The sequence below is a fragment of the Zingiber officinale genome, chromosome 5A (genome assembly GCF_018446385.1).
Source record: "Zingiber officinale cultivar Zhangliang chromosome 5A, Zo_v1.1, whole genome shotgun sequence".
NCBI classification, from domain to species: domain Eukaryota; kingdom Viridiplantae; phylum Streptophyta; class Magnoliopsida; order Zingiberales; family Zingiberaceae; genus Zingiber; species Zingiber officinale.
In genome coordinates, this window is record NC_055994.1 from 130,276,283 (window position 1) to 130,295,928 (window position 19,646).

Here is a 19,646-nt window from a genome sequence, read left to right on the forward strand (position 1 = left end):
TCTGAGGTAGATTTTGCTATAATAGACAAGGGGTCGAATTTTGATAAAGTCAAGAAAAATACCAAATGCCCTCCCTAAAAATACCAAATGCCCTCCCTAAAAATACCAAATGCCCTCCCTACAGTGGCCAACTGTAACTTTTCAATTTATCTCTTTACAAATAGCCATAAGACCGATCGTGTGAGGCCGTTGGTTAACAGATTCTATACACATTTCTTGTATTTTTTATATTATATTTAACTGATATAAATAAACATACTGAATTAACGATGTTGAACTTTTTTATTCCCCATATGATTTATCGTATTATATGGGATGCCCTGAATTTATTTATTTTTTTATCGTCAATATGTATATTCGAATAAGCTCCGCAAAATGTCTCTTGGATCAATATGCCAAAACGTCCTTGGAAGTTACATTATGTTTTAAATTAGGTTTCCTAAAGTATGAGCGTGTTTTTGTGGAACAAAAAAAAAAACTATAACCTAAAGCATGCCTAAACAATCCTATAAATATGACTGCGTTAGGGTTTTTGCCGTGCTGCGTGCGTACGAAGTCGGACGAAGGACGAGAAAGCAGCCGGCGGCGAGATGAAGACGATTCTCTCCTCGCATACCATGGATATCCCCGAGGGGATCACCGTGAAGGTGAACGCCAAGATCGTGGAGGTGGAAGGCCCCCGCGGCAAGCTCACCCGCGACTTCAAGCATCTCAACCTCGACTTCGCCCTCCTCGAGGGTGGGAAGAAGCTGAAAGTGGAGGCCTGGTTTGGTTCGCGCAAGACCATCGCCGCCATTCGCACCGCCATCAGCCACGTCGGGAACCTCATTACCGGTGTAACCAAGGGCTACCGGTACAAAATGCGGCTCGTCTACGCCCATTTTCCCATAAACGCTTCCATCCCCAACGACAGCACCTCCATCGAGATCCGGAACTTCCTCGGGGAGAAAAAGGTCCGACCTCGATTAATCATCTCTTGTGTCTTCGATCCGTTTCGTCCTTTATTTTTTCCCCCCTTTTCCTGCCACATTAGTTAATCTCCTAGGGACTGATTGTTGAGTAAAATGGTATGTGCGAGATCTTGAAATTTTAACTTGTTTTAGCGTATATTTACAGTTTTTTTTAAGGATTTGCGGCAATGGTAAGAAAGTTCTCTTTTGCTTTTGGCCTGTGGAATTGGTTTTGCGAATTTAGATGAGAAATCTATTCAACCATCAATGCTAATTCGAAAGGAAGCCATCATGTTTTTGGTTTATATCGATGTCTCGTGATTTGTTTCTTTCAGTTTGAATTCTACATTCATTCTAAGACATCAATGTCAATTCAAAAGGAGACGTATCATCCTGAATTGCGTTTTTATGTTGTGGCTTTTACCAAGGTCTTTGAACTCCGCATTCATTGTAAGAAATACTGTCTTGTTGTTATTGCAGGTCCGGAAGGTCGATATGCTTGAAGGTGTTAAAATTTTTAGGTCAGAAAAGGTTAAGGATGAACTTGTCCTTGATGGAAACGATGTTGAACTGGTCTCTCGCTCTGCTGCCTTGATAAACCAGGTCTGTTTATTTTGCGATAAATGAACAGGAAGCTAACAGTCCAAATTATCAATCTGTTTTCGACATGTGTTTTTTTTTTTAAATCAATCACTGATAATTATATTTGTTACGGGTTATTAGTATCTTGAGTCTAATACCTTTTCATATCCAACAGAAATGCCATGTGAAGAACAAGGATATAAGGAAGTTCTTGGACGGAATTTACGTCAGCGAGAAGGGAACAATTGCCGAAGAAGCGTAGTTGTTTTGATTTAAGTTTTAAATTATAAAGTTCGCTTGGTTTTTAGTTCAGTCCATTTTGCCTTCCTGTATTACTCTGTTTCTCTTGTTGTTCTTCAAGTTCAAGATATTTAGCTGTGGAGACATTAACTTTTATCCCAGGCTTTTCTAAGTGATTCACACTCTCAGTATGGATTTGACTTTTATCTTCTTTCAGAAATTTTTTAACATTGTTATCGCTCTATTGATGCAACCTCTTCCTCCAGCTCTGTCAATCCAGTTTCTCAAAATATCACATTAAGGAATCATTCTTATACTAAATTACCAAATCAAACTGTCTTTATTTTCATCATCTAAATAAATCAAAGTGACATTGCGAGAATCATTCCAATTCCAATGAGAAATTATGTGTGAAACAACATCATCCAACATGTGAACGGAAGAGCTAAATCACGGATATCTATACCCATGATCTTATACTCCTATATCTCAACTACCGTACTGCCCGAGGGACAAACAACATCATCAACATGAATCAACGTTTTGTTAATCTAGGGTAAAGATAATTCCAATTCCAATTCCAATGAGAAATTATGTGATGAAACTGATGAAGATATTGCATTTACTGTCAAAATGTGTTAACTACATGAAGCAGAATGAATGGAGAATCAAATCGCTCTATCTCTACAACAACAAATCATGGACTAATTGAAAAGGAATTGGGGATGTATGGAAGCCGAATACCTCGCTCATCGTCCGAGAAGAAAATCTCAGAGGAAGCCAAAGAGGAGGGTGAAGCCCAGGACGATCAACCAGACGATATGGAGGAGAAGGAACGCCTGGCCGGAGACGAGGCCGGTGCCGCCGTTCCCGACGGCGCAGGCTCCCCTCTTGGTGACACGGACGCCGGCGCACGCCGCCTCCGGGCAGCCGCACCAGTACGTGACGCCGTCGGCGCCGCAGACGGGGTCCGCCCTGAAGCAGTTAACGGGGCAGGATGGCGATTCCCCGTCGGATCTGGAGGCACAGACGTCGGTTGCATCGCCGGACGAGACCTCCTCGCCATGGGATCGAGCGGCAAGGAGGAAGAGGAGGAGGAGGAGGGGAAAGAGCCGGAGAGATGTTGGCATGGCTTGCTCTCGCCGGGCGAAGATCCTCTAACCGTAACCCTAATCCTATTTCCTTTACCCAAATCAAAGACGCGTCTCCTGGAAATAGAGCGGAACTTCGGTCGTGTTTGGTTTTCTTTTCGGAATTTTACCATAAAGTTTGACGATTTCCAAATCACCGACTATAATTTTATATTTATCAAAAAAAAAAAAAATAATATCACCGTCAAATTAAAGCAATGGCATAGAATATGAGAAATTTAAGAGTGATTTTATTTTATCCTTTATTTACTATTAAAATATTCTAACTAAATAGTATTAATGAGTCATTGTGAATATCATAAAAGCATACAATTAAATTATCATAAATAATATTTAACAACCGGAAAAATGTCATCAAAGCATTTTAATCAAACCGCTTTGATGATCGAGTTTTTAAAAACACTCTTAATGCAATGATTGTCTCATATTAAAAAATCTTAATAGTTTTTGCGGTCAAAACGATGATATAGTGCCGTCGTCAATATCGGTGTGTATCATTATCATATTGTATGTAGTTATAAATACTAGTTTTTTCTTGAATCACCATCGCATCGCATATGGTTGTCTTTCATGGAGATGGCACTTTAAGTTTATACCATCGAAGACTTTTTGGTCTAATTATGCAACTTTTCAATGAGAAAAAAAACAAGGAGAAAATGTCACTCACACAACGCAGATCTATAAATTGTGTTTGAATACCTTTTTGGATCTCAAAATAAATGGATAAGAAGGCGAAGGTCTAGAAATATCATCAAGAGGAGGGGAGGGTAACAAATAAGCATGAGTACAACCGAAATGGACTATCATATCATCGAAGTAACTCGAACTGAATAGTCCGCTGAGCCAGTTACGAAAATTGGAAGCGTTGGATGCCAATCAACACTTGTTATTGGACCACTGTGTGGCAATGTGCGGAATCCTGGCATGTCTCCGCGCATCTAGTTTGAATTGCAGATTATTAAAATACCTACCGATGCGTCGACAGAAAGAAGGGAAAGTAAATACCTGATATATCGGTGACCTGACTGAACCAGACGTAACCAACAATCTTCTGCCGCTCGAATCCAGTGCCATTTCGTGTCTGCACATTTTCAAGCTCCCCGCGGAGCAATACCTGTGGAACGGGCAGGTAATTCGTTACATTGGGAAACTAAGTAACAAACTATGACTCGATATAATGAAATGATGGGAATTGCTTTGCTCCCCCTGTGTATCTCTTCTCAACATCTTTAGCTAGATTGCCATTTGGCATTTGCATGATTTCATTGTTGGGCTAGTGAATTATTCATTGAATTACCATTGTGCATAAATGTATAAATGTTTGTTCGATGAAAATAACACAAATATGACAATACAAAGAAGTTGATTTCTTCCTAAGTTATATAAAAAGCTACTATTGATTATGTTTCCCTACGACACTGAATTGAGAGTGAAACTAAACTCAGCAGCTTAACTGCAAAAACAGCTACTTGAGATTGAGAAAAAGAAGATTGTACTGTGGATAAGGCAACCATACAATACCTACTGCAATCTCGTGACCATAGGACTTGACCTTGGTTTTGCAAGCTCCATTCGAAAATCTGCAATCCATGAATTACATTCTTGTTGAAGTATTTCTATGTAAAGAAACTGCATCAAGTCTTTCATGAGATGATATAATAGATATTTGATATTTGTAAGTTTTAGAACAGTGATATTACATACGCTAAAACAAAGAAGTGATGTTTCCACCAAATACTTAGGTAAGGGCACCGCGAGTTACCTTGCCATCAGAGCCTAAACTAAATATGCTTGTCTCATCATGTCCAAATAGCAATGAGGTTACAGCTGAATCATGGGCTGGCCACCCAGTGATTTGTAGGCCAGCAGACATGTCTTATTGCTAGTTAAGAAAGATACTGTGAGTAAACATGTTCTTAATTCTAATTTGTTCGAGATAACATTTAAAAAATTATAATTCTGTAAAAAAAATTGAAAACCCACAAGAACGAAATGTTTATTAGGAGGCACAACACATCCATGCATTTCATTGCTATTAATAAAGAACTGATGTAAATTAATAAGAAGCTGATTACATGTCATGAAACAAATTAAGTAATTGAATAATAAAGAGATTATTTCGTATTAGTCCATCAATGAAGAGAAATGTTGCGACAATAAAGTCCTTTAATGTGGTCAGATGAAAACAAGATTAATTAATCAAATACCAACAAGGCACCTTAGGCAATTTTAGAATAGTTCTGTTCGGCTAGGACAACGATTTCATAGGCACGTAATAATACAAAATTTAAAATAATACTAATAATACAAAATTTATATGTCAGTGATAGTTAGCTGCCAGTCTAGAACAAGAAGATAGACTGGGATTCAATGGAAAAGAGGAGGTAATTAGAAAGGTATATCAAAGTTGATAGGAAAATTAGAATAAAATGGATTTCATTACCAATACAACAACATAAATACTCCATTGCCTTCATTTTGAGAATGAAAGCTATCCAGATCATTGTTCAGAACTTTATCATAGTTTTTCCCTTTTTCTGAATAACTAATTTGTCTATCAACTTTAACATTTTACCGGAGCGAGCAAGAGGTCCTATGTTCAAATCCTACCGTGTCAAAGATATAATATTCTGTACATGTGCTGAATTTAAGCCAACCAAATTAGGTATGCCTACTCATGCATGATGGGGGAGTAATAGGAACATAGATATACACGTTGGTCTCAGCTTGAGTAGAATAACTGATTAGCCGATCAAATTTAATGCATTGAAACTGAACAACCTAAGCAGATTTGAACTTCTAGTTTATTGGCAATTTGCAAGGAATTTAATAAGTGTGCCCTACGTGGGAATTGAATCTTGATTGCTTGGGAAATGCACCCTCCCTCTTATCACCACTCTAAGCCCTGGAAGGCTATAAATAAGATATATAGTTCATTAAGATAGTATGTAGAAAGCAAGATCATTCAAACGGTAGTTTCATGGGGGATCCAATATGGAAGAAACGGTTGCAGTACCATGTGACACCCTTAGAGACCAACATCAACATGAAGCCACCAGAACCAAAAATCTAAAATGATGACTGAATCCAATAATTTGAGTATACAAACTCTAAACTGAATATGAAGGCACAGATGGTGTAAGCTTTTACCAAGTTGGTAAAGGGGTTGGAAGTTGTGTAAGGTCCTGAGTTCAAAACTTCCTTCCATGGACTAAAAGCATGCTTCCATAATTATCTGAAAAAAGAATCTGAAGAACTAAGTATATAACTCTCACTACCATTGACTGGCAGAGGATGACTTGTCTTCGTTTTTCCAGAAGCATGGAAACCTTCATAGAGTCAAGAGTGATACCCCAGAGCAAGAGGGGAAAAAGCCGGAAAGGGGTCTGTCTGCTCATGAAGATCCATTAAAGGTGTAGATTTGGTTATTAGGAATTAGAGTAGACCAGGATCAGTCTATTAGTAATAAATGATATTACAGCATCTCATATGACCTTTACTGTACTGTGAATCCTGCATACTGGACATATATTCCTATGCTATTCCCCAAGAAGAGATGACACAATGAATTCTTGGACAAATTCAATGATCTTGTATTAGAATTACCTTACACTATAAACCAGGAGATAGTAAAAGGTAAAAGCAAAGGCCTGAATACATTGGAAATACAACTCACTAAATAATCCTGTGCCATCTTTTTGAAACAGAAGCTCCCATTTGATAACTTTGGAACCCTAATTAAAACAGTGTTTTTTTGGTTAGGATTTTAAGTAGGGCCGGTTTAAAAGACATTATGTAATAGGCCGTATAGGGATATTTTGTCTACCTCATTTACAAGCTAAAAAAAACTTGCAATTTCTATTTGCTACAGCTTATAACAATGTCACAATTCATAGATTAATCAATGTTCTCATGAAGACAGTAGTAATAATATTAGCATTTCATCCTAATTGTATTGTAGAAATAAGAAATCATATTACATATCAAGTTGTACCTTAAAGTCCTCAAAATCCACCTACAAAATTCAATTAGAAGATGGTAAAATAACAGTACAAAGTGAAAAGGGGGAATATATAGTACAAAGTGGAATGCGTGAAGGAAAAAGAACAAAGCAGCATATTTTTTTCAACTTATAGTATCTATACAACTAAAGCTAACAAGGATACCAAACATATGAATCATTCCATCTGTTGCTGCAGCTGCCAAAATTTTACCATTATGGTTGAAGCATAATGAAGTAATTGCAGGAGGATCTTCACCAAGAGGAAGGACCATCTTTACACAATGCAACAAAGTTAAACAGAATACTTGTAGACAAACCAAAAAGATGGATTCTTATAAAGGCATTTGAATATACATACCATAGCCTTCCATGTTTTCATATTCCAAACTGTCAATGAAGCAAAACCTGCTCTATCTAACTTGTGAAAGCCCTTCCTGTAGAAATTCATAAGAGCTTAAGAATGTTGGATTCTCAACCCATTCCAAAAATAAATTATTGTCCATTAGTTTCCTACAATTTTAGAAATGAAAAAAAAAATCTATGCGTATAAAAATAGATTGAGGTGCAAATAAGTTTAATCATAAACAAAATTAGGGCTTACTAGTTTCATCAAATTAGTACTCGTATGTCAAAAAAAATTTGCTCATTAGTTCCACAAAATGGTATCATAGTCATGATACCCATTCCTCATGTGGCATCTCCTCTACGCAATGCTGCTCATCTATGTGACACCCTTCGGCAATAATTCATGCACACTAGCGCCACAAATCATCATCAAGTGTCACATAACCATGCGCAATGATGCTATAATCCATGTGACACTACCACCATGTGGTGTTGCAACTCTTTGCACCTTCTTTCCATGCAATGCCATCACCCTGTGACAAACAACTCCCAGCAACTACCTTTTTCACATGGACTCTCAATTATGCCCATCCCTCTTTCATGCGACCTATTTCACATAATGGGGTGGATTGCATAAGACTCTAGAAGTTTTTTCCATTTCAGCAACTCATTCTTAATCCTTATGCTAGTTTCATTAATATTTTTCGTATTGAATAATGTCATTGCCAGTATTCCTTCCGATGAACATTAACAGTTTGAGCATTTTAAAATTCCACTACATTATTCCCATTTGCTACCTCCAAATTAACTGTTACTATGATAGTATGATTACCATCTCGAAGCTGCAGCTGAAACAAAAATTGGCTCGACAGGGCTGCACTTCAAGTCCAAAACGCTGCAATAAATTTAAAGAAAAAGGTGGTGACTAGCTCATAAAGAGCTCATGAAAAAATAAATGAAGGAATGATCTCAAAGTACCTTGGAAATTCTGCAGTAGTGTTAAGATCACAAACTACCCGTTTAGCATCAACATTCCAAGCCTTAATGCCTCCATCTGCTGTCCCAATGAGCAACTGTAAAAATAAATGTAAGACAGACACATAAAAGTTTAGCATGATAGCATTTACAAAAGGATATGCCGCATATTCATTTTTATCAAGCTAATGATTTAGTTGATATATATACCAAGCGGTCAGATCTGCATTCCCAATCAAGTGACATAATTTCAGCCCCACAGTAAATCGTAGCATTTCTGGATGTTGGTGTTGCTGAGTCATATGTCCAGATCCTTCAACATATTTTTCAGCAGACTGATTAAGGGCCATGATGAGAAAGGCTCAAATGCACAGTATATAGTGGAAGAGTAATGTCCATCTAATGGAACTTACCTGACAGTTCCATCCACAGAAGCACTTGCAACATTCGTTCCTGAAGCAGAAAAACGGCAACGACTAATTGTACTTGTATGCCCCAAAAACGTTTCCTGCATATAAAAGATGAAACATATCTGATCAGATCATTTTTAATACACTAACCTAGACCAGTGAGTTTGACAAGTATTTTCCCGCAATGGAATTGAGCCTTCACATCCTTCTAGGCACAAGAAAGTGAAACTTTCACAACAAGGGGTTCTGACTCACAGTTAGGTCCTATGAAGGATGAGGCTCTCCGTCCATGGCCAATATAAGACTATACTCCATCAAGGCAGTAAAGTACTCATCACAACCATTGAAGGATTGACTATTTACTCTACTGTGATGTTTAATTTGATTGTCCTCTCAAATAAAAAATAATGCATAGGAACATTTTGCTAAGTTAAATAAAGACGAGTGGAATAGATAAACTTGCAGTGACTTACCTGGAAACTTACTTTTACTTCAGGAAACTCTTCTTCTGCCAAGAAGTCTACTCTAGTTTCTGCATAAAATAGTTACATTAAGACAGACAGTCACTCTTCTGTTTGTAATTTTAATTATATGTATTATAATCATACTTGTCATTCGCAGACTAAATGGCCTAATACTTTACAATGAGTGACACAAATCTTTGAAGATACATTTGAGAATTTTATGTAGGTAGACATTATCAAAGGTGAAATTAATTTTCTACACAAGAAATGTGAAAAAGTGACCAGGAACAGGTTCAAGGTTACTGAAAACTTCCAGGGTTTCATGGGAATGTTACACATCATGTAGGACCAAGATCTTAACTCAATAATTTGATTCTTTATATCAATTTTAATTCATGGTCATATGACTCAACTTAAGGACCAAGTGCTTGAACTTTCAATTATTGTGTGCAGATACATCAGCACAAATAAACCAAATATGGTAGTAAGAGTTCAGACCTTCTGCATAATTCAAATGCTTTTGGTTAAGGTACAGGGCATAGAAGATCTATGGAGAACAGCTGCATTAGTATTTGGACAACTAGTCAAATACTTACTGCATAATTCAAATTCTTTTACATAAGGACAAAAGACAGAGGATCCATGAAGGAGAACATTTGCATCTGTATTTGAACAATATTGCTAGTCCAATTCATTTCAAAAACACCAGCTCTTGTAGATCAATAAGTTTCATCCAATGATGTGGGAAGATCCATATAACTAACTCCACTTAATGGGAAAAAAGGTTGGTGGTTGTTATTGTAGTTGTAGAAGAAATTATCTATTTTCTCATTGATTTGCTCAACTAGGTTGGAAGACAAATAAACATTTATTCTTATATCAAACTATCAATGATATTGAAGAATTAACAAATCTTCTAGCAATCTACAGCGTATATACTAAATGTAAAGAAATTACAAGTCATTAGAAGAGCACTGCTAGATTGTTCATCTCCAAAAGGAGATTGCCATACTGAACCTGCTACAGAAGTTGACTCTACTGAGCAGGATCTGTCAGGAACATTTGTTGAACTTGAAGAAACCCCACTGTTCGTTGCTGACATTTTCTCCACTCCGTTATGAGAAGTACTGACAGAATCATGAAAATCTTTAACTTGACTAACAAGACTATCCTTTGTTGAAGCTTCACTTGAGAAATCACAGATAGAATTATTCTCTTTATGTATCAATGCTTCCTGTACTGATGAAGCCAGACTGAAGAGAGAAATAATGAAAACCTTTTGAAAAACAAAACAGTGATGATTTTCTCTCAAATATACAGAAAGGAATAAATATATACAAATTTAAACAACTAAAATAGTTAGTACTGTAGGGATTTAAGTGTATTCTTCAACTAGTTGGTTTTAGATTGAATTTAATTTATTTGAGAAAGTGTTATATCCTACATATACTAGACAATGTAAACGTATATACTTATAAACAAAATAATCCTTACTTTCACTGTTCCACCTTCATCCCTTGCTCGTTGTTGCAGCAAAATATCATCCACATTTCACTTTGTTACACATAATTTATTGTTGCTTGTGTACCCTCCCTTAGTTCCATCCTCTGTCCACATTTTGGTTCCGAGTTATTATTGTCAAGCATCCCCCCCCCCCCCTAGCTGAAGGTAGACTTTGCTACAGATGTTGACTCTACACAAATAAAAGATGGGCTCTAGTACCTCATCCTGTTGGTCAGTGGGTATATGGAGTCAAAATTCTGGAAGACATAATTATTAATAGCCTTAAGGCTTGTTTCTAAAGAGTATACCAGGAATATCATGTTCCTTATGAGGATATCTTCTCTTGGATAGCCAAGATGGTTTTAATCTACTTATTTCTCTCAAGTCCCCCTATAAGTTGTACTTTGACTGCTCCCTCTATTAACTGGATACTCGAATTCTTGTTTGGATGCATATAGAGAGGCATACATACAACAGCCAACCTCCTAAGTTTACTAGATAGTGTAGACTTGTTCAATGGACTCAAGTAAATAGATCATAGATGTATGGTTTAGGAAATTCCATATTGCTACAGGTAGGGATTTTGAGATGATTAGTTAGGCATAGATAAGATCATTTGTTGGTCATCATCATTCTAAATTAGAAAATATTCTTTTTGAATGAACATGTTGACAGTATCATTATCACAAGGAAGAATTGAAGAATCATTTGCATTTGCACAAGCAGTTTCAGACCAAAGATTAGGCCAGCTGAAATAATTGAGGAAACCAGCATGAGGGGAAAAAACATGTGGACATCCAATGGGTACTAATAAACAACTTAGGATTGAACAAAAATAACCTTAGTGTGGCTTAAACTGACATTATAATTATGTGGGTATTATCATTCCGAAATAATTGAGGAAACTAGCATGAGGGAAAAAAAACATGTGGACATCCAACGGGTACTAATAATCAACTTAGGATTGAACAACAATAACCTTAGTGTGGCTTAAACTGACATTATAATTATGTGGGTATTATCATTCCGAAATAATTGAGGAAATCAGCATGAGGGAAAAAAACATGTGGACATCCAATGGGTACAAAATCAACTTAGGATTGAACAACAATAACCTTAGTGTTGCTTAAATTGACATTATAATTATGTGGGTATTATCATTCAATTTTTGGATTCTTCACAAAGTACTTATTGTTATAGAAATATAATTTAAAACAAAATCTTTCTATCAGAACCAGACCCACGATCCCACCCCACCCCACACATAGACACAAAAAAATGCACAACCAAAAAAAGAAGAATCTAAAGCGGTATGCACACTTTCGCTTTTAAGAACATATGTATAATATTAATAAGGCAAGAATTTGGCAAATCAACATGGATGCTAGTTCACATTTATAAAATAAATTGATATGTAGGATTATTACCTTCGTAAATGTAATATCTCGGCTTCTTTTGTTTCCAACAACGCCTGGAGCTCGGACAATTTATTATTCAACTGCTTGATGCCATCTTTAAGAGTTTTCACAGCATTTTTTTCTGTACTGATCTTCAACAAAGTAGGGATACGTAGGGAAGTAAAGGGAAACAATGGATTGAATGAATAAATATATGAAACAAAAAGGTTTTCCTAAATGGATAAACTCAAAATGGCTTATTTTAAATTTTCTATAGATGGATATATTGACTATTTGAATTCACATGTATACTAAAATCATAAAAAATAAGGACAAAGCTAAAACAAAGTTAAAATTTACTAAATGAGTGTCTATCTATCAGCAAAACTGAGCAATTAGAAATGACTATTGAACTTTAATCTTGATAAAAGGTCACCCATCTTTCAAAAATGGTAACAAGCACAACTTCTAGGATATGAGTGCCATTGAACACCTCGCTTAAGAAGTTCTGGAAAGACAAATGCAAGGAATCAAACCATTCTTTTGAAAAGTATACTCGAAACTGAGGATCCATACTAGGGTTTGTAAGATATGGAATAGCTGCATGACAATTTCTATTGTTAAAATGTTAAGTGTGATAAAAAAACATGAGATAGATAGGTTAAGAAGACCAACCAAACCAAGGCATCCAATCTTCGCGATTTTGGAACAGATAATTGGTATTATCTTGAAAGAATTCCACTACTTTATCTTGTCTTCCAGATTGCAGAGCATGAATGATGTAATACCGCAGAATTGAGACTTCCAGTTTTTTTAAAGTAGAAATGAACAGTGTCTCCGAAGGTGAACAAAAGCATCTCTTAAAGAAATTAATAAGCGAAATTAATTTATCAGCTTCATGTTTGGGTACATACACTTGAAATACCAAATCTAGGATTTTATCCACTTGAAAGTTTCTGCCAATATCAGTAGATAACTCTCTATCAAAAGTTTGTAGTGTACTAGTGAAACCTCTAAAGATAAGAAACTCCCTCAGAAGTTCTTCCGCATATTGCATGTTCTCCATTAAACCTCAAAGTACCTACAAAATTACAAATCTCTTAATAGATAGATTACAAAAGATTTCTACATGGCATAGATTTGTAACATTGCATCTGCTTGCCAGTGGAAATTTAGTACATTTGCACTAGTTCCAACAAAAAGTATATCAAAATTTTTATATAACCTTCAACTACTTGCATATTCAGATCCTCTCTCTTTATTTCACATAATGCGGCAGTTCAAGAATATTTTACTTTTTCCAAGGCAAGTGGAATCTATCATCCTTTCTCCATCAATATCATATTGTTAAAGTGTCAGCATGAAGAATTCCGTTGGCCAAACTTTTATTAGGCTCGATGATTCAAGCAATGTCCTTAATACACTTACTTGAAGATGCAACAATTCCAACTCTATTAAATGCCTTTCCTCAAGTGCAACATGCTTCCCTGCACCTTCATTAACAACCACCCATCTCCAATTCAAGCAACTGCTCTTGCTGTTGAACGAACCCATTGAGGTAATACATGTGTTAGCGGTCACAAACATAATTCAATTCACCATGTGCTCATTAAGGTTGCACAATCATCCATTAGATAATTGCAGGGTAAGTTTGGACAATCATCTATTGCATCAGTCAGCACCACTTCATCATCCAATTCTTTAGCCTTAGCATGAACAATAGTAACTACTAGTACAAATGGATATTCAAGAAAAATATAGAGTTTACTAACTGGATGTTTAATTCACCCTTAGTGCTCTTAATACAACCAACATCATCACCAAGTGATGTTGTTGTTCTGGTCATCCATCCATAATTAAAACAAAGGAGTTTGTCTTTCAGTCTCGTTAACCAAACTAAGCATACGAATTTGGCATACACCATCATTTGTCTTTCCATTCTACTATTCATGAGTGTACCCCATCTTCCTTTGGCCTGGCTCATTTTGATAATTGGGATCCTAGTCTTATTTCTAGTAATACTAATTTACATTATATTTTGCCCCCGTATGGCATAGCCCTATTTATTAAAAGTTCATTCTAAAATTCATGATGAATTCCAAATTTTTGTTTGTAAAATAATGTCATCCAATCCAACTTTACTAGTTTTTGTGCTTCACAAGGTATTATCTGCCAGATAAAGATCTCAAAGGTTTCTAAATCTTAATGAGGATTCCTTTATGGAAGCTTATCATGTCCCAAAGAGTTGATAGATTCAAAGCGATTCCATATGCAAATGTAGAAATGCATTAGAACATTGCAAGAGAAAGATCAAACGTTATGCAAACCCCATTTCGTAGGATTAAATTGAAATTTCTTTTTAAAAAAATCGAAATTGAAATTCCAAATCCGAGGTCTGACCTTCAGAAGGGCTCACAAGCTGAGAAAGCTAACACTGTATAGCTCCAAGTTCCTACAGACCCTTACGCAGCACGCGCTGGGATGGTCTTGTTACGATCACGGTCTTCCAAGACCAGCCCACGGGCGTCGGGGACAAGGTATCTGGCGTTCTCTTCGTCAGGGTTCCCCGCTTGAGGGCCGTCGCACTTGGATCAAGAGGGGCTGAATCTGCTGGAATTCAAGGGAAGGGCTCCGGAGGCCGAATCGCCGAGTGGCTCGCGAGGCGCACGCCAGTGCTGGATGGAGAGGAGACCCCGCGTCACCGAGGCTACGAGACTTGCTAATCGACTGCAACGTCGGAGGAAGAGCACTGCAGGATCCAGCGAGTACCCGAGGAACGCAAGGAGGATACGATATGGTGCGCCAACTGAGGTTTGTTGAGGATCGCGTCGAGGCGGCGAGCGGAGGGGAGGAACGGAGAGGGATCCGCGAACGAAGCGATAAAAGAGAAAATAATTGTTACGTCATTCTTCCTGCCTGTTACAACATAGCGATCAGCCGATCACAACTCATAGATGAAAAATTCTCATAAAACACTTTTCATTTTCCTCCTTATATATTTTTTTCCAAAAAATAGTTCTAAATTAATCTTTTATCCGATAGATTTAAATATAAAATTGCTCCAATAATATTGTGCTATAACAATATTAAAAGATAAAATGAAATCTCTTTTTGATAGAAAATTCTTTTAATTTTATTTTATTTATATATATTTGAAAACCAAGAAGTAACAAAGCATAGAGGTACAAGTGCTACTAGAGCTATCAAATGGAAAGAATAGTTTATTACAGTTTACAAATCAAGATCAACATTCAACCAACTATAAAACACAGTTTTCACTCCTTAAGCAATCCAACTATCTGAAGAAGAGCAATGATCCTGGAAGAAAAACACACAAGAAAATTACAGATACAACAACCATGAATCTCAAATTTTGCGAGCTCAAGCAGCACCGTTCTGGAGAGCTCTCTCCAGACGCACTTCAAATGGAGTCGTGTGCCAGTTCACAGCCTTATCCTGAAATAACCAAACGCAAAAGTTAATGCTTTCGTTTATTTTTTTTTACTTTTTCAATCTCAGAATGTGAGAATTTTCATCGTACAATTTCACTCGAGAAGAAGATTTTAGCATGATAATTGATGTGTGTTTGGCGATGTTACCTCTCTATATTTATTCGTAGTGTTTGGAATCCCTTTGGCGAGTCTGGTGGAAGGACGAGAAGAAGCTGAGTCCCCTCCTTGGTTCTCACAGTTCCAGTACCTGCCGACAGTGCCTACAATTGGAATTTCCTCCGCCGGAGGACTCCTGCTAGGAGATCTCCGCGGCGAGGATGTCATCGACGATAGCTTGATGTCTTCAATGGTTAAGGCGCCCAAAATCGGGCGGTCCTCTCGGCTAAACGACGAGTTGGACAGATGAGAATTGCTCGGCTGAGGCGTCTCCACGGTCGAATTGTCCGAGGACGGTAACCAGTTCGAGAGGCTGGCGTCCACTGAGACCTCCTGTTTGGTTGGAAAAGTTGGAACTCGGGGTTTCTTCACTTTGATCTCCGGCTCGGCGATCAGCGTCGGCTTGTTCTCCTGCTCGTCGCAGAGGTGTTGTTTGTTGGGATTCGTCGCCGGGACGGCACGCGCCTTGATTTCCTTCCATTGCGACAGGTTCTCGACGGGGATGAGAACCGGATGCACGAACTGGCTCCGGTCGCGCGTGCTGCCACCGGCGGCTGGAACCGGCTGTTTTTCCAGTAGAGGCGAGGATGCAGAGCAGGGTTTGGTGCTACTGACCTCCTCTTGTAGACCTTGCGGCTCCTTATCAATGGGTAGAGAAAAGAAGGAATCATAGGACTCTTCCTCATTCCCTTGGATCCCGTATTCTTCTTCTTCCTCGTCGAAGTCTTCACTGTCAAATTCGTCTTCGTCTTCTCCAAATTCACTGCCGTGGTCGTCGTCGCTGCTCTCACAGTTTTCGTACCTATGATTCGAAGGGAAAGCTCCTGACTTTGGATAAGATTCGTCTTTTTGCCCTTTGGCTGGCCTCTCCTCCTCGTCGATTTGTTCGACTTCTCGGTCATCCTCGGAGGCACTATCCGTATTATCATCGGAAGGAGCTTGTTCGTACGTCCTAATGTTTAAATCGAAGGTCACCTTCTTCTTGGCGCTGCTGGCGTTCCCCTGCTCCACATTCTGCCTGCCAAACAAATCTCGCCAAAAAAATTATCTCAAATTCACGACTAAATCGAGCACAAAAAAAGCTGCAATGCTCGAGAGAAGGAACACAATACTTCGGCTCCGGAAGATCGATCGCAACGGCAACCTCTTCCACCGGAGGCGGAAGCTTCGGCGCGCTGAGATTCGGGGAGATCTGCTTCACCGAGGGGATCGGCTGCCGGTATCTTTCGCTTACCTGTAAGAAATCATTCGTAACGACCAAAGGACTCCAAAACTTAGAAAATGGAGCGAAGAAGGGGATCAAGCATGCAGACCCGGTGGTCGCGCGACGGCGATCTTTTAGGCGATCGGCGGCGCTTCCGATCCTTGGAACCCTTGAAGCAGCCAAGGAAGCAACCCATTGTAAAAGGAGGAAACCGAGATCTCTCTCTATATGGCTCCAGAGAGGGGGGGCGAGGCTGCCTGCTCGCTCAGAGCTTCTTCATGGGAGCAGATCGAAGCAGAGAGAGAGAGCAACGAATCAGGTGGGATTAAAGTTGTAGAATGAAACGGTCAAGAACAAGTGGGGATGAGCTGGTTTTGGAGTGACGGGGAGAAATATGACCGTTAGAGGGAGGATGACGAAGGAGCGGCCTGCAGTTATTTGTCAAAACCACCTCTGCTTTTTTCCTTTTTTTGCGAGAACGGCAGATATTTTATTCCAAAAAAAAAACTAAAAACATCCATAAAAATAGTAAAACTGGGCATAAGATTTCAACGGAACATAATGCAAAAAAAAAAAAAAAAAAAATCATCATCATCATCAAATTAATGAAACTCCGAGGATCATTCAACAAATTGTCTTCTTCTCGCCTTTTCCAGCCGGGCTCGTCTTCCAGGAAATGGATTGGCAATATCTTTGCCCATGTCTACAGCGTTGCCTCTTCCTTCCCTTACTTCCACTCCAACCTCTCTCCGAACCATCTGGAGATGCTGCTCCCTCTTGAATCGTCTCCTCTGCCTATTTTCCTCTCTGTTCCTCGTCTTCGCCGCTGCTTCCATTTCCACCCCCTTTCCTCTTTCTTCCTCGTCTCGTCCCTCGATCGTAAATCGATGTCCCTTGCTCAAAGGCCTTGCCTTTCTTCCACCACCAGCGCTCCCAGCGTTAGATCCCTTCCAATCTGCTCTCAAGGGGGAATCTTCCGGATTCATGGAGGAGGCTCCCTGCTTTCCCTTACTCAAATCAGGATTACTTCTTGAAATGTTGGATTTTACACCCAGATCGATCGACTTCCTCGCTGGTTCGGCCAAGGTGGAGCCTTTCCGGACGCAGGGTATTCGCCCGCCGTTGGAGGTTCCCAGGAGCCCGAAATCAATGCGAGCCCGCGCGGCCTTATCGTCGTTGTCCCAACCGAAGCGCTCGCTGACCTCGATTAGGTCGGCAACAGGCGAATTGGCGGGGCCGGAGGAGCTCCGGCGACAGGTGTCCCCGGTGAGAATACGCTCCGCTCCCTCCCACTCCAGGCTGTCGCGGTAGATAGGGTCGCGAAGGACCTCGTCGGCCAATCGAGCCCACTCCTCGAAGTCCCGAGCGCGGAGGTTGTTGGAGACCCACTGGAGGTAGGAGGAAGGGAGGGAGCCGAGCATCCTGCCCTTGTGCTTGCCGAAGTTTATGACTCTGTCCCTCGCCGGAAGGCGGCGGGAGGCGGATAGCTTCGGGCAGAGTGCAACCGCGGCGCCCGGAGACCGGAAGTGAAGCCTTAGAGCCAGAGCCATTGCAGCGAATTTAGAAATTAATAGGTATAAAGTTTTTTTTTATGATCGTATTACTAGAGTTAATAACTTTATTTATATAAAGTGTCAAGATCACTAATGAAAAAATTAAATAAGATATATAATCATAATAATTATAAATATAATATTATAATGGACTTAGAAATATTATTTTTCCTATTTGATTCATCTTGATTATTTATAGACTTATTTATATAAATTATCCAAAATAATAATGAAAAAAATTAAATATGACATATAATCATAATAATTATAAACATAGTAATATAATAGATTGGAAATATTATTTTCCCTATTTGATTAATGACGATTTTAATTGTGTGTTAAATATAATAAATTTTAATTAATTAAAATCAATTAAAAATTATTTTCATTATTGTCATGATCCGATAAACTCAACGGGATGAGAGTTACTGAACGTTGAGTTTGAGTACTAACTTGGTGAAATGTTGTCTAGATAATGACTTGGTAAATATATCAATAATTTGATATTCCGTATAGATATAAGAAACCGAAAGTTGTCGAGTCATCACACGCTCGCAAACAAAATGAAAATTAATCTCTACATGTTTGGTACGAGCATGAAAAATAAGATTTTCCACAAGATAAGTTGCTCCAATATTATCACACCATATTTTAGGCATAACAGTTGGGAAAAAGTGTAATTCTAAAAGAAGATATTATAGCCAAATAATTTCTAACGTTGTGATAGTGATAACTTTATATTTAGCTTCAGTACTCGAACGAGAGACTGTAGGTTGTTTCTTTAAAATACAAGAAACAAAATTTCGTCCAAAAAATATAGCATATCCACTAGTAGAATATCTATCTTCGGAAGATCCAACTCAATATGTATCACTGTAGACAATCAACTTTCATGAAAACTGACGATATAAAAGAAAAATCATGTAGACTAGTGTCTTTGAGATATCGAAGAATTCTCTTAACATATTCCCAATGATGTTCAGTAGAAAATGCATAAATTAACAGGCACGATTCATAGCGAAAGTAATATCAAGTCGTGTAATTATGACATATTGTAGGGTACCAACAATAATACGATAGATCTAATGGTCAGATATCGAAGAGAAGGATGAAAGTGTAGTAAAACCACCCTCAATGATTAGTATGGAGATAGGACGTGTATCATTCATTTTAGTTTGTTGTGAGAGCTCAGTGATGTATTTGCTCTATAGAAGACAACTTTTAAATGTGAGAGAAATAAAAAAAGTATTGTCAAGATCCT

The 19,646-nt window shown here is 38.3% G+C and overlaps 4 protein-coding genes across 7 annotated transcripts; 1 reads left to right on the plus strand and 3 right to left on the minus strand.

The window, feature by feature from the left end:
• Positions 1–516: 516 nt before the first annotated feature.
• LOC121981782 (60S ribosomal protein L9-like) lies at positions 517–1,978 on the plus strand. Its single transcript, XM_042534495.1, has 3 exons — positions 517–953; positions 1,431–1,553; positions 1,708–1,978. Exons 1-3 carry the CDS (start codon positions 591–593, stop codon positions 1,792–1,794), a joined length of 573 nt encoding a protein of 190 aa, XP_042390429.1. The 5' UTR covers positions 517–590; the 3' UTR covers positions 1,795–1,978.
• A 393-nt stretch (positions 1,979–2,371) lies between these two features.
• LOC121981783 lies at positions 2,372–2,999 on the minus strand. Its single transcript, XM_042534496.1, has one exon. The coding sequence runs from the start codon at positions 2,900–2,902 to the stop codon at positions 2,543–2,545; it is 360 nt and encodes a 119-aa protein (XP_042390430.1). The 5' UTR covers positions 2,903–2,999; the 3' UTR covers positions 2,372–2,542.
• Positions 3,000–3,580: 581 nt separating this feature from the next.
• Positions 3,581–14,944, minus strand: LOC121981785 (WD repeat-containing protein 91 homolog). Of its 4 annotated transcripts, none has more exons than XM_042534499.1 (16): positions 14,421–14,944; positions 12,696–13,101; positions 12,498–12,620; positions 12,051–12,192; positions 10,138–10,247; positions 9,130–9,188; positions 8,660–8,754; positions 8,457–8,559; positions 8,250–8,344; positions 8,104–8,166; positions 7,285–7,360; positions 7,090–7,198; positions 4,686–4,798; positions 4,445–4,503; positions 3,929–4,037; positions 3,581–3,861 (listed from the first exon to the last, which is right to left on the minus strand). In XM_042534499.1, exons 2-16 carry the CDS (start codon positions 13,084–13,086, stop codon positions 3,727–3,729), a joined length of 1,782 nt encoding a protein of 593 aa, XP_042390433.1. In that variant the 5' UTR covers positions 13,087–13,101; positions 14,421–14,944; the 3' UTR covers positions 3,581–3,726. The 4 variants fall into 4 exon arrangements, 3 of the variants coding, with proteins under 3 accessions (XP_042390433.1, XP_042390432.1, XP_042390431.1); XM_042534498.1 differs by having other exon boundaries at positions 9,142–9,188; positions 10,138–10,373; XM_042534497.1 differs by having other exon boundaries at positions 10,138–10,373.
• A 253-nt stretch (positions 14,945–15,197) lies between these two features.
• On the minus strand, positions 15,198–17,175 carry LOC121981786 (proline-, glutamic acid- and leucine-rich protein 1-like). The gene is made up of 4 exons (XM_042534500.1): positions 16,942–17,175; positions 16,741–16,862; positions 15,620–16,646; positions 15,198–15,476 (listed from the first exon to the last, which is right to left on the minus strand). Exons 1-4 carry the CDS (start codon positions 17,026–17,028, stop codon positions 15,402–15,404), a joined length of 1,311 nt encoding a protein of 436 aa, XP_042390434.1. The 5' UTR covers positions 17,029–17,175; the 3' UTR covers positions 15,198–15,401.
• Positions 17,176–19,646: the final 2,471 nt, after the last annotated feature.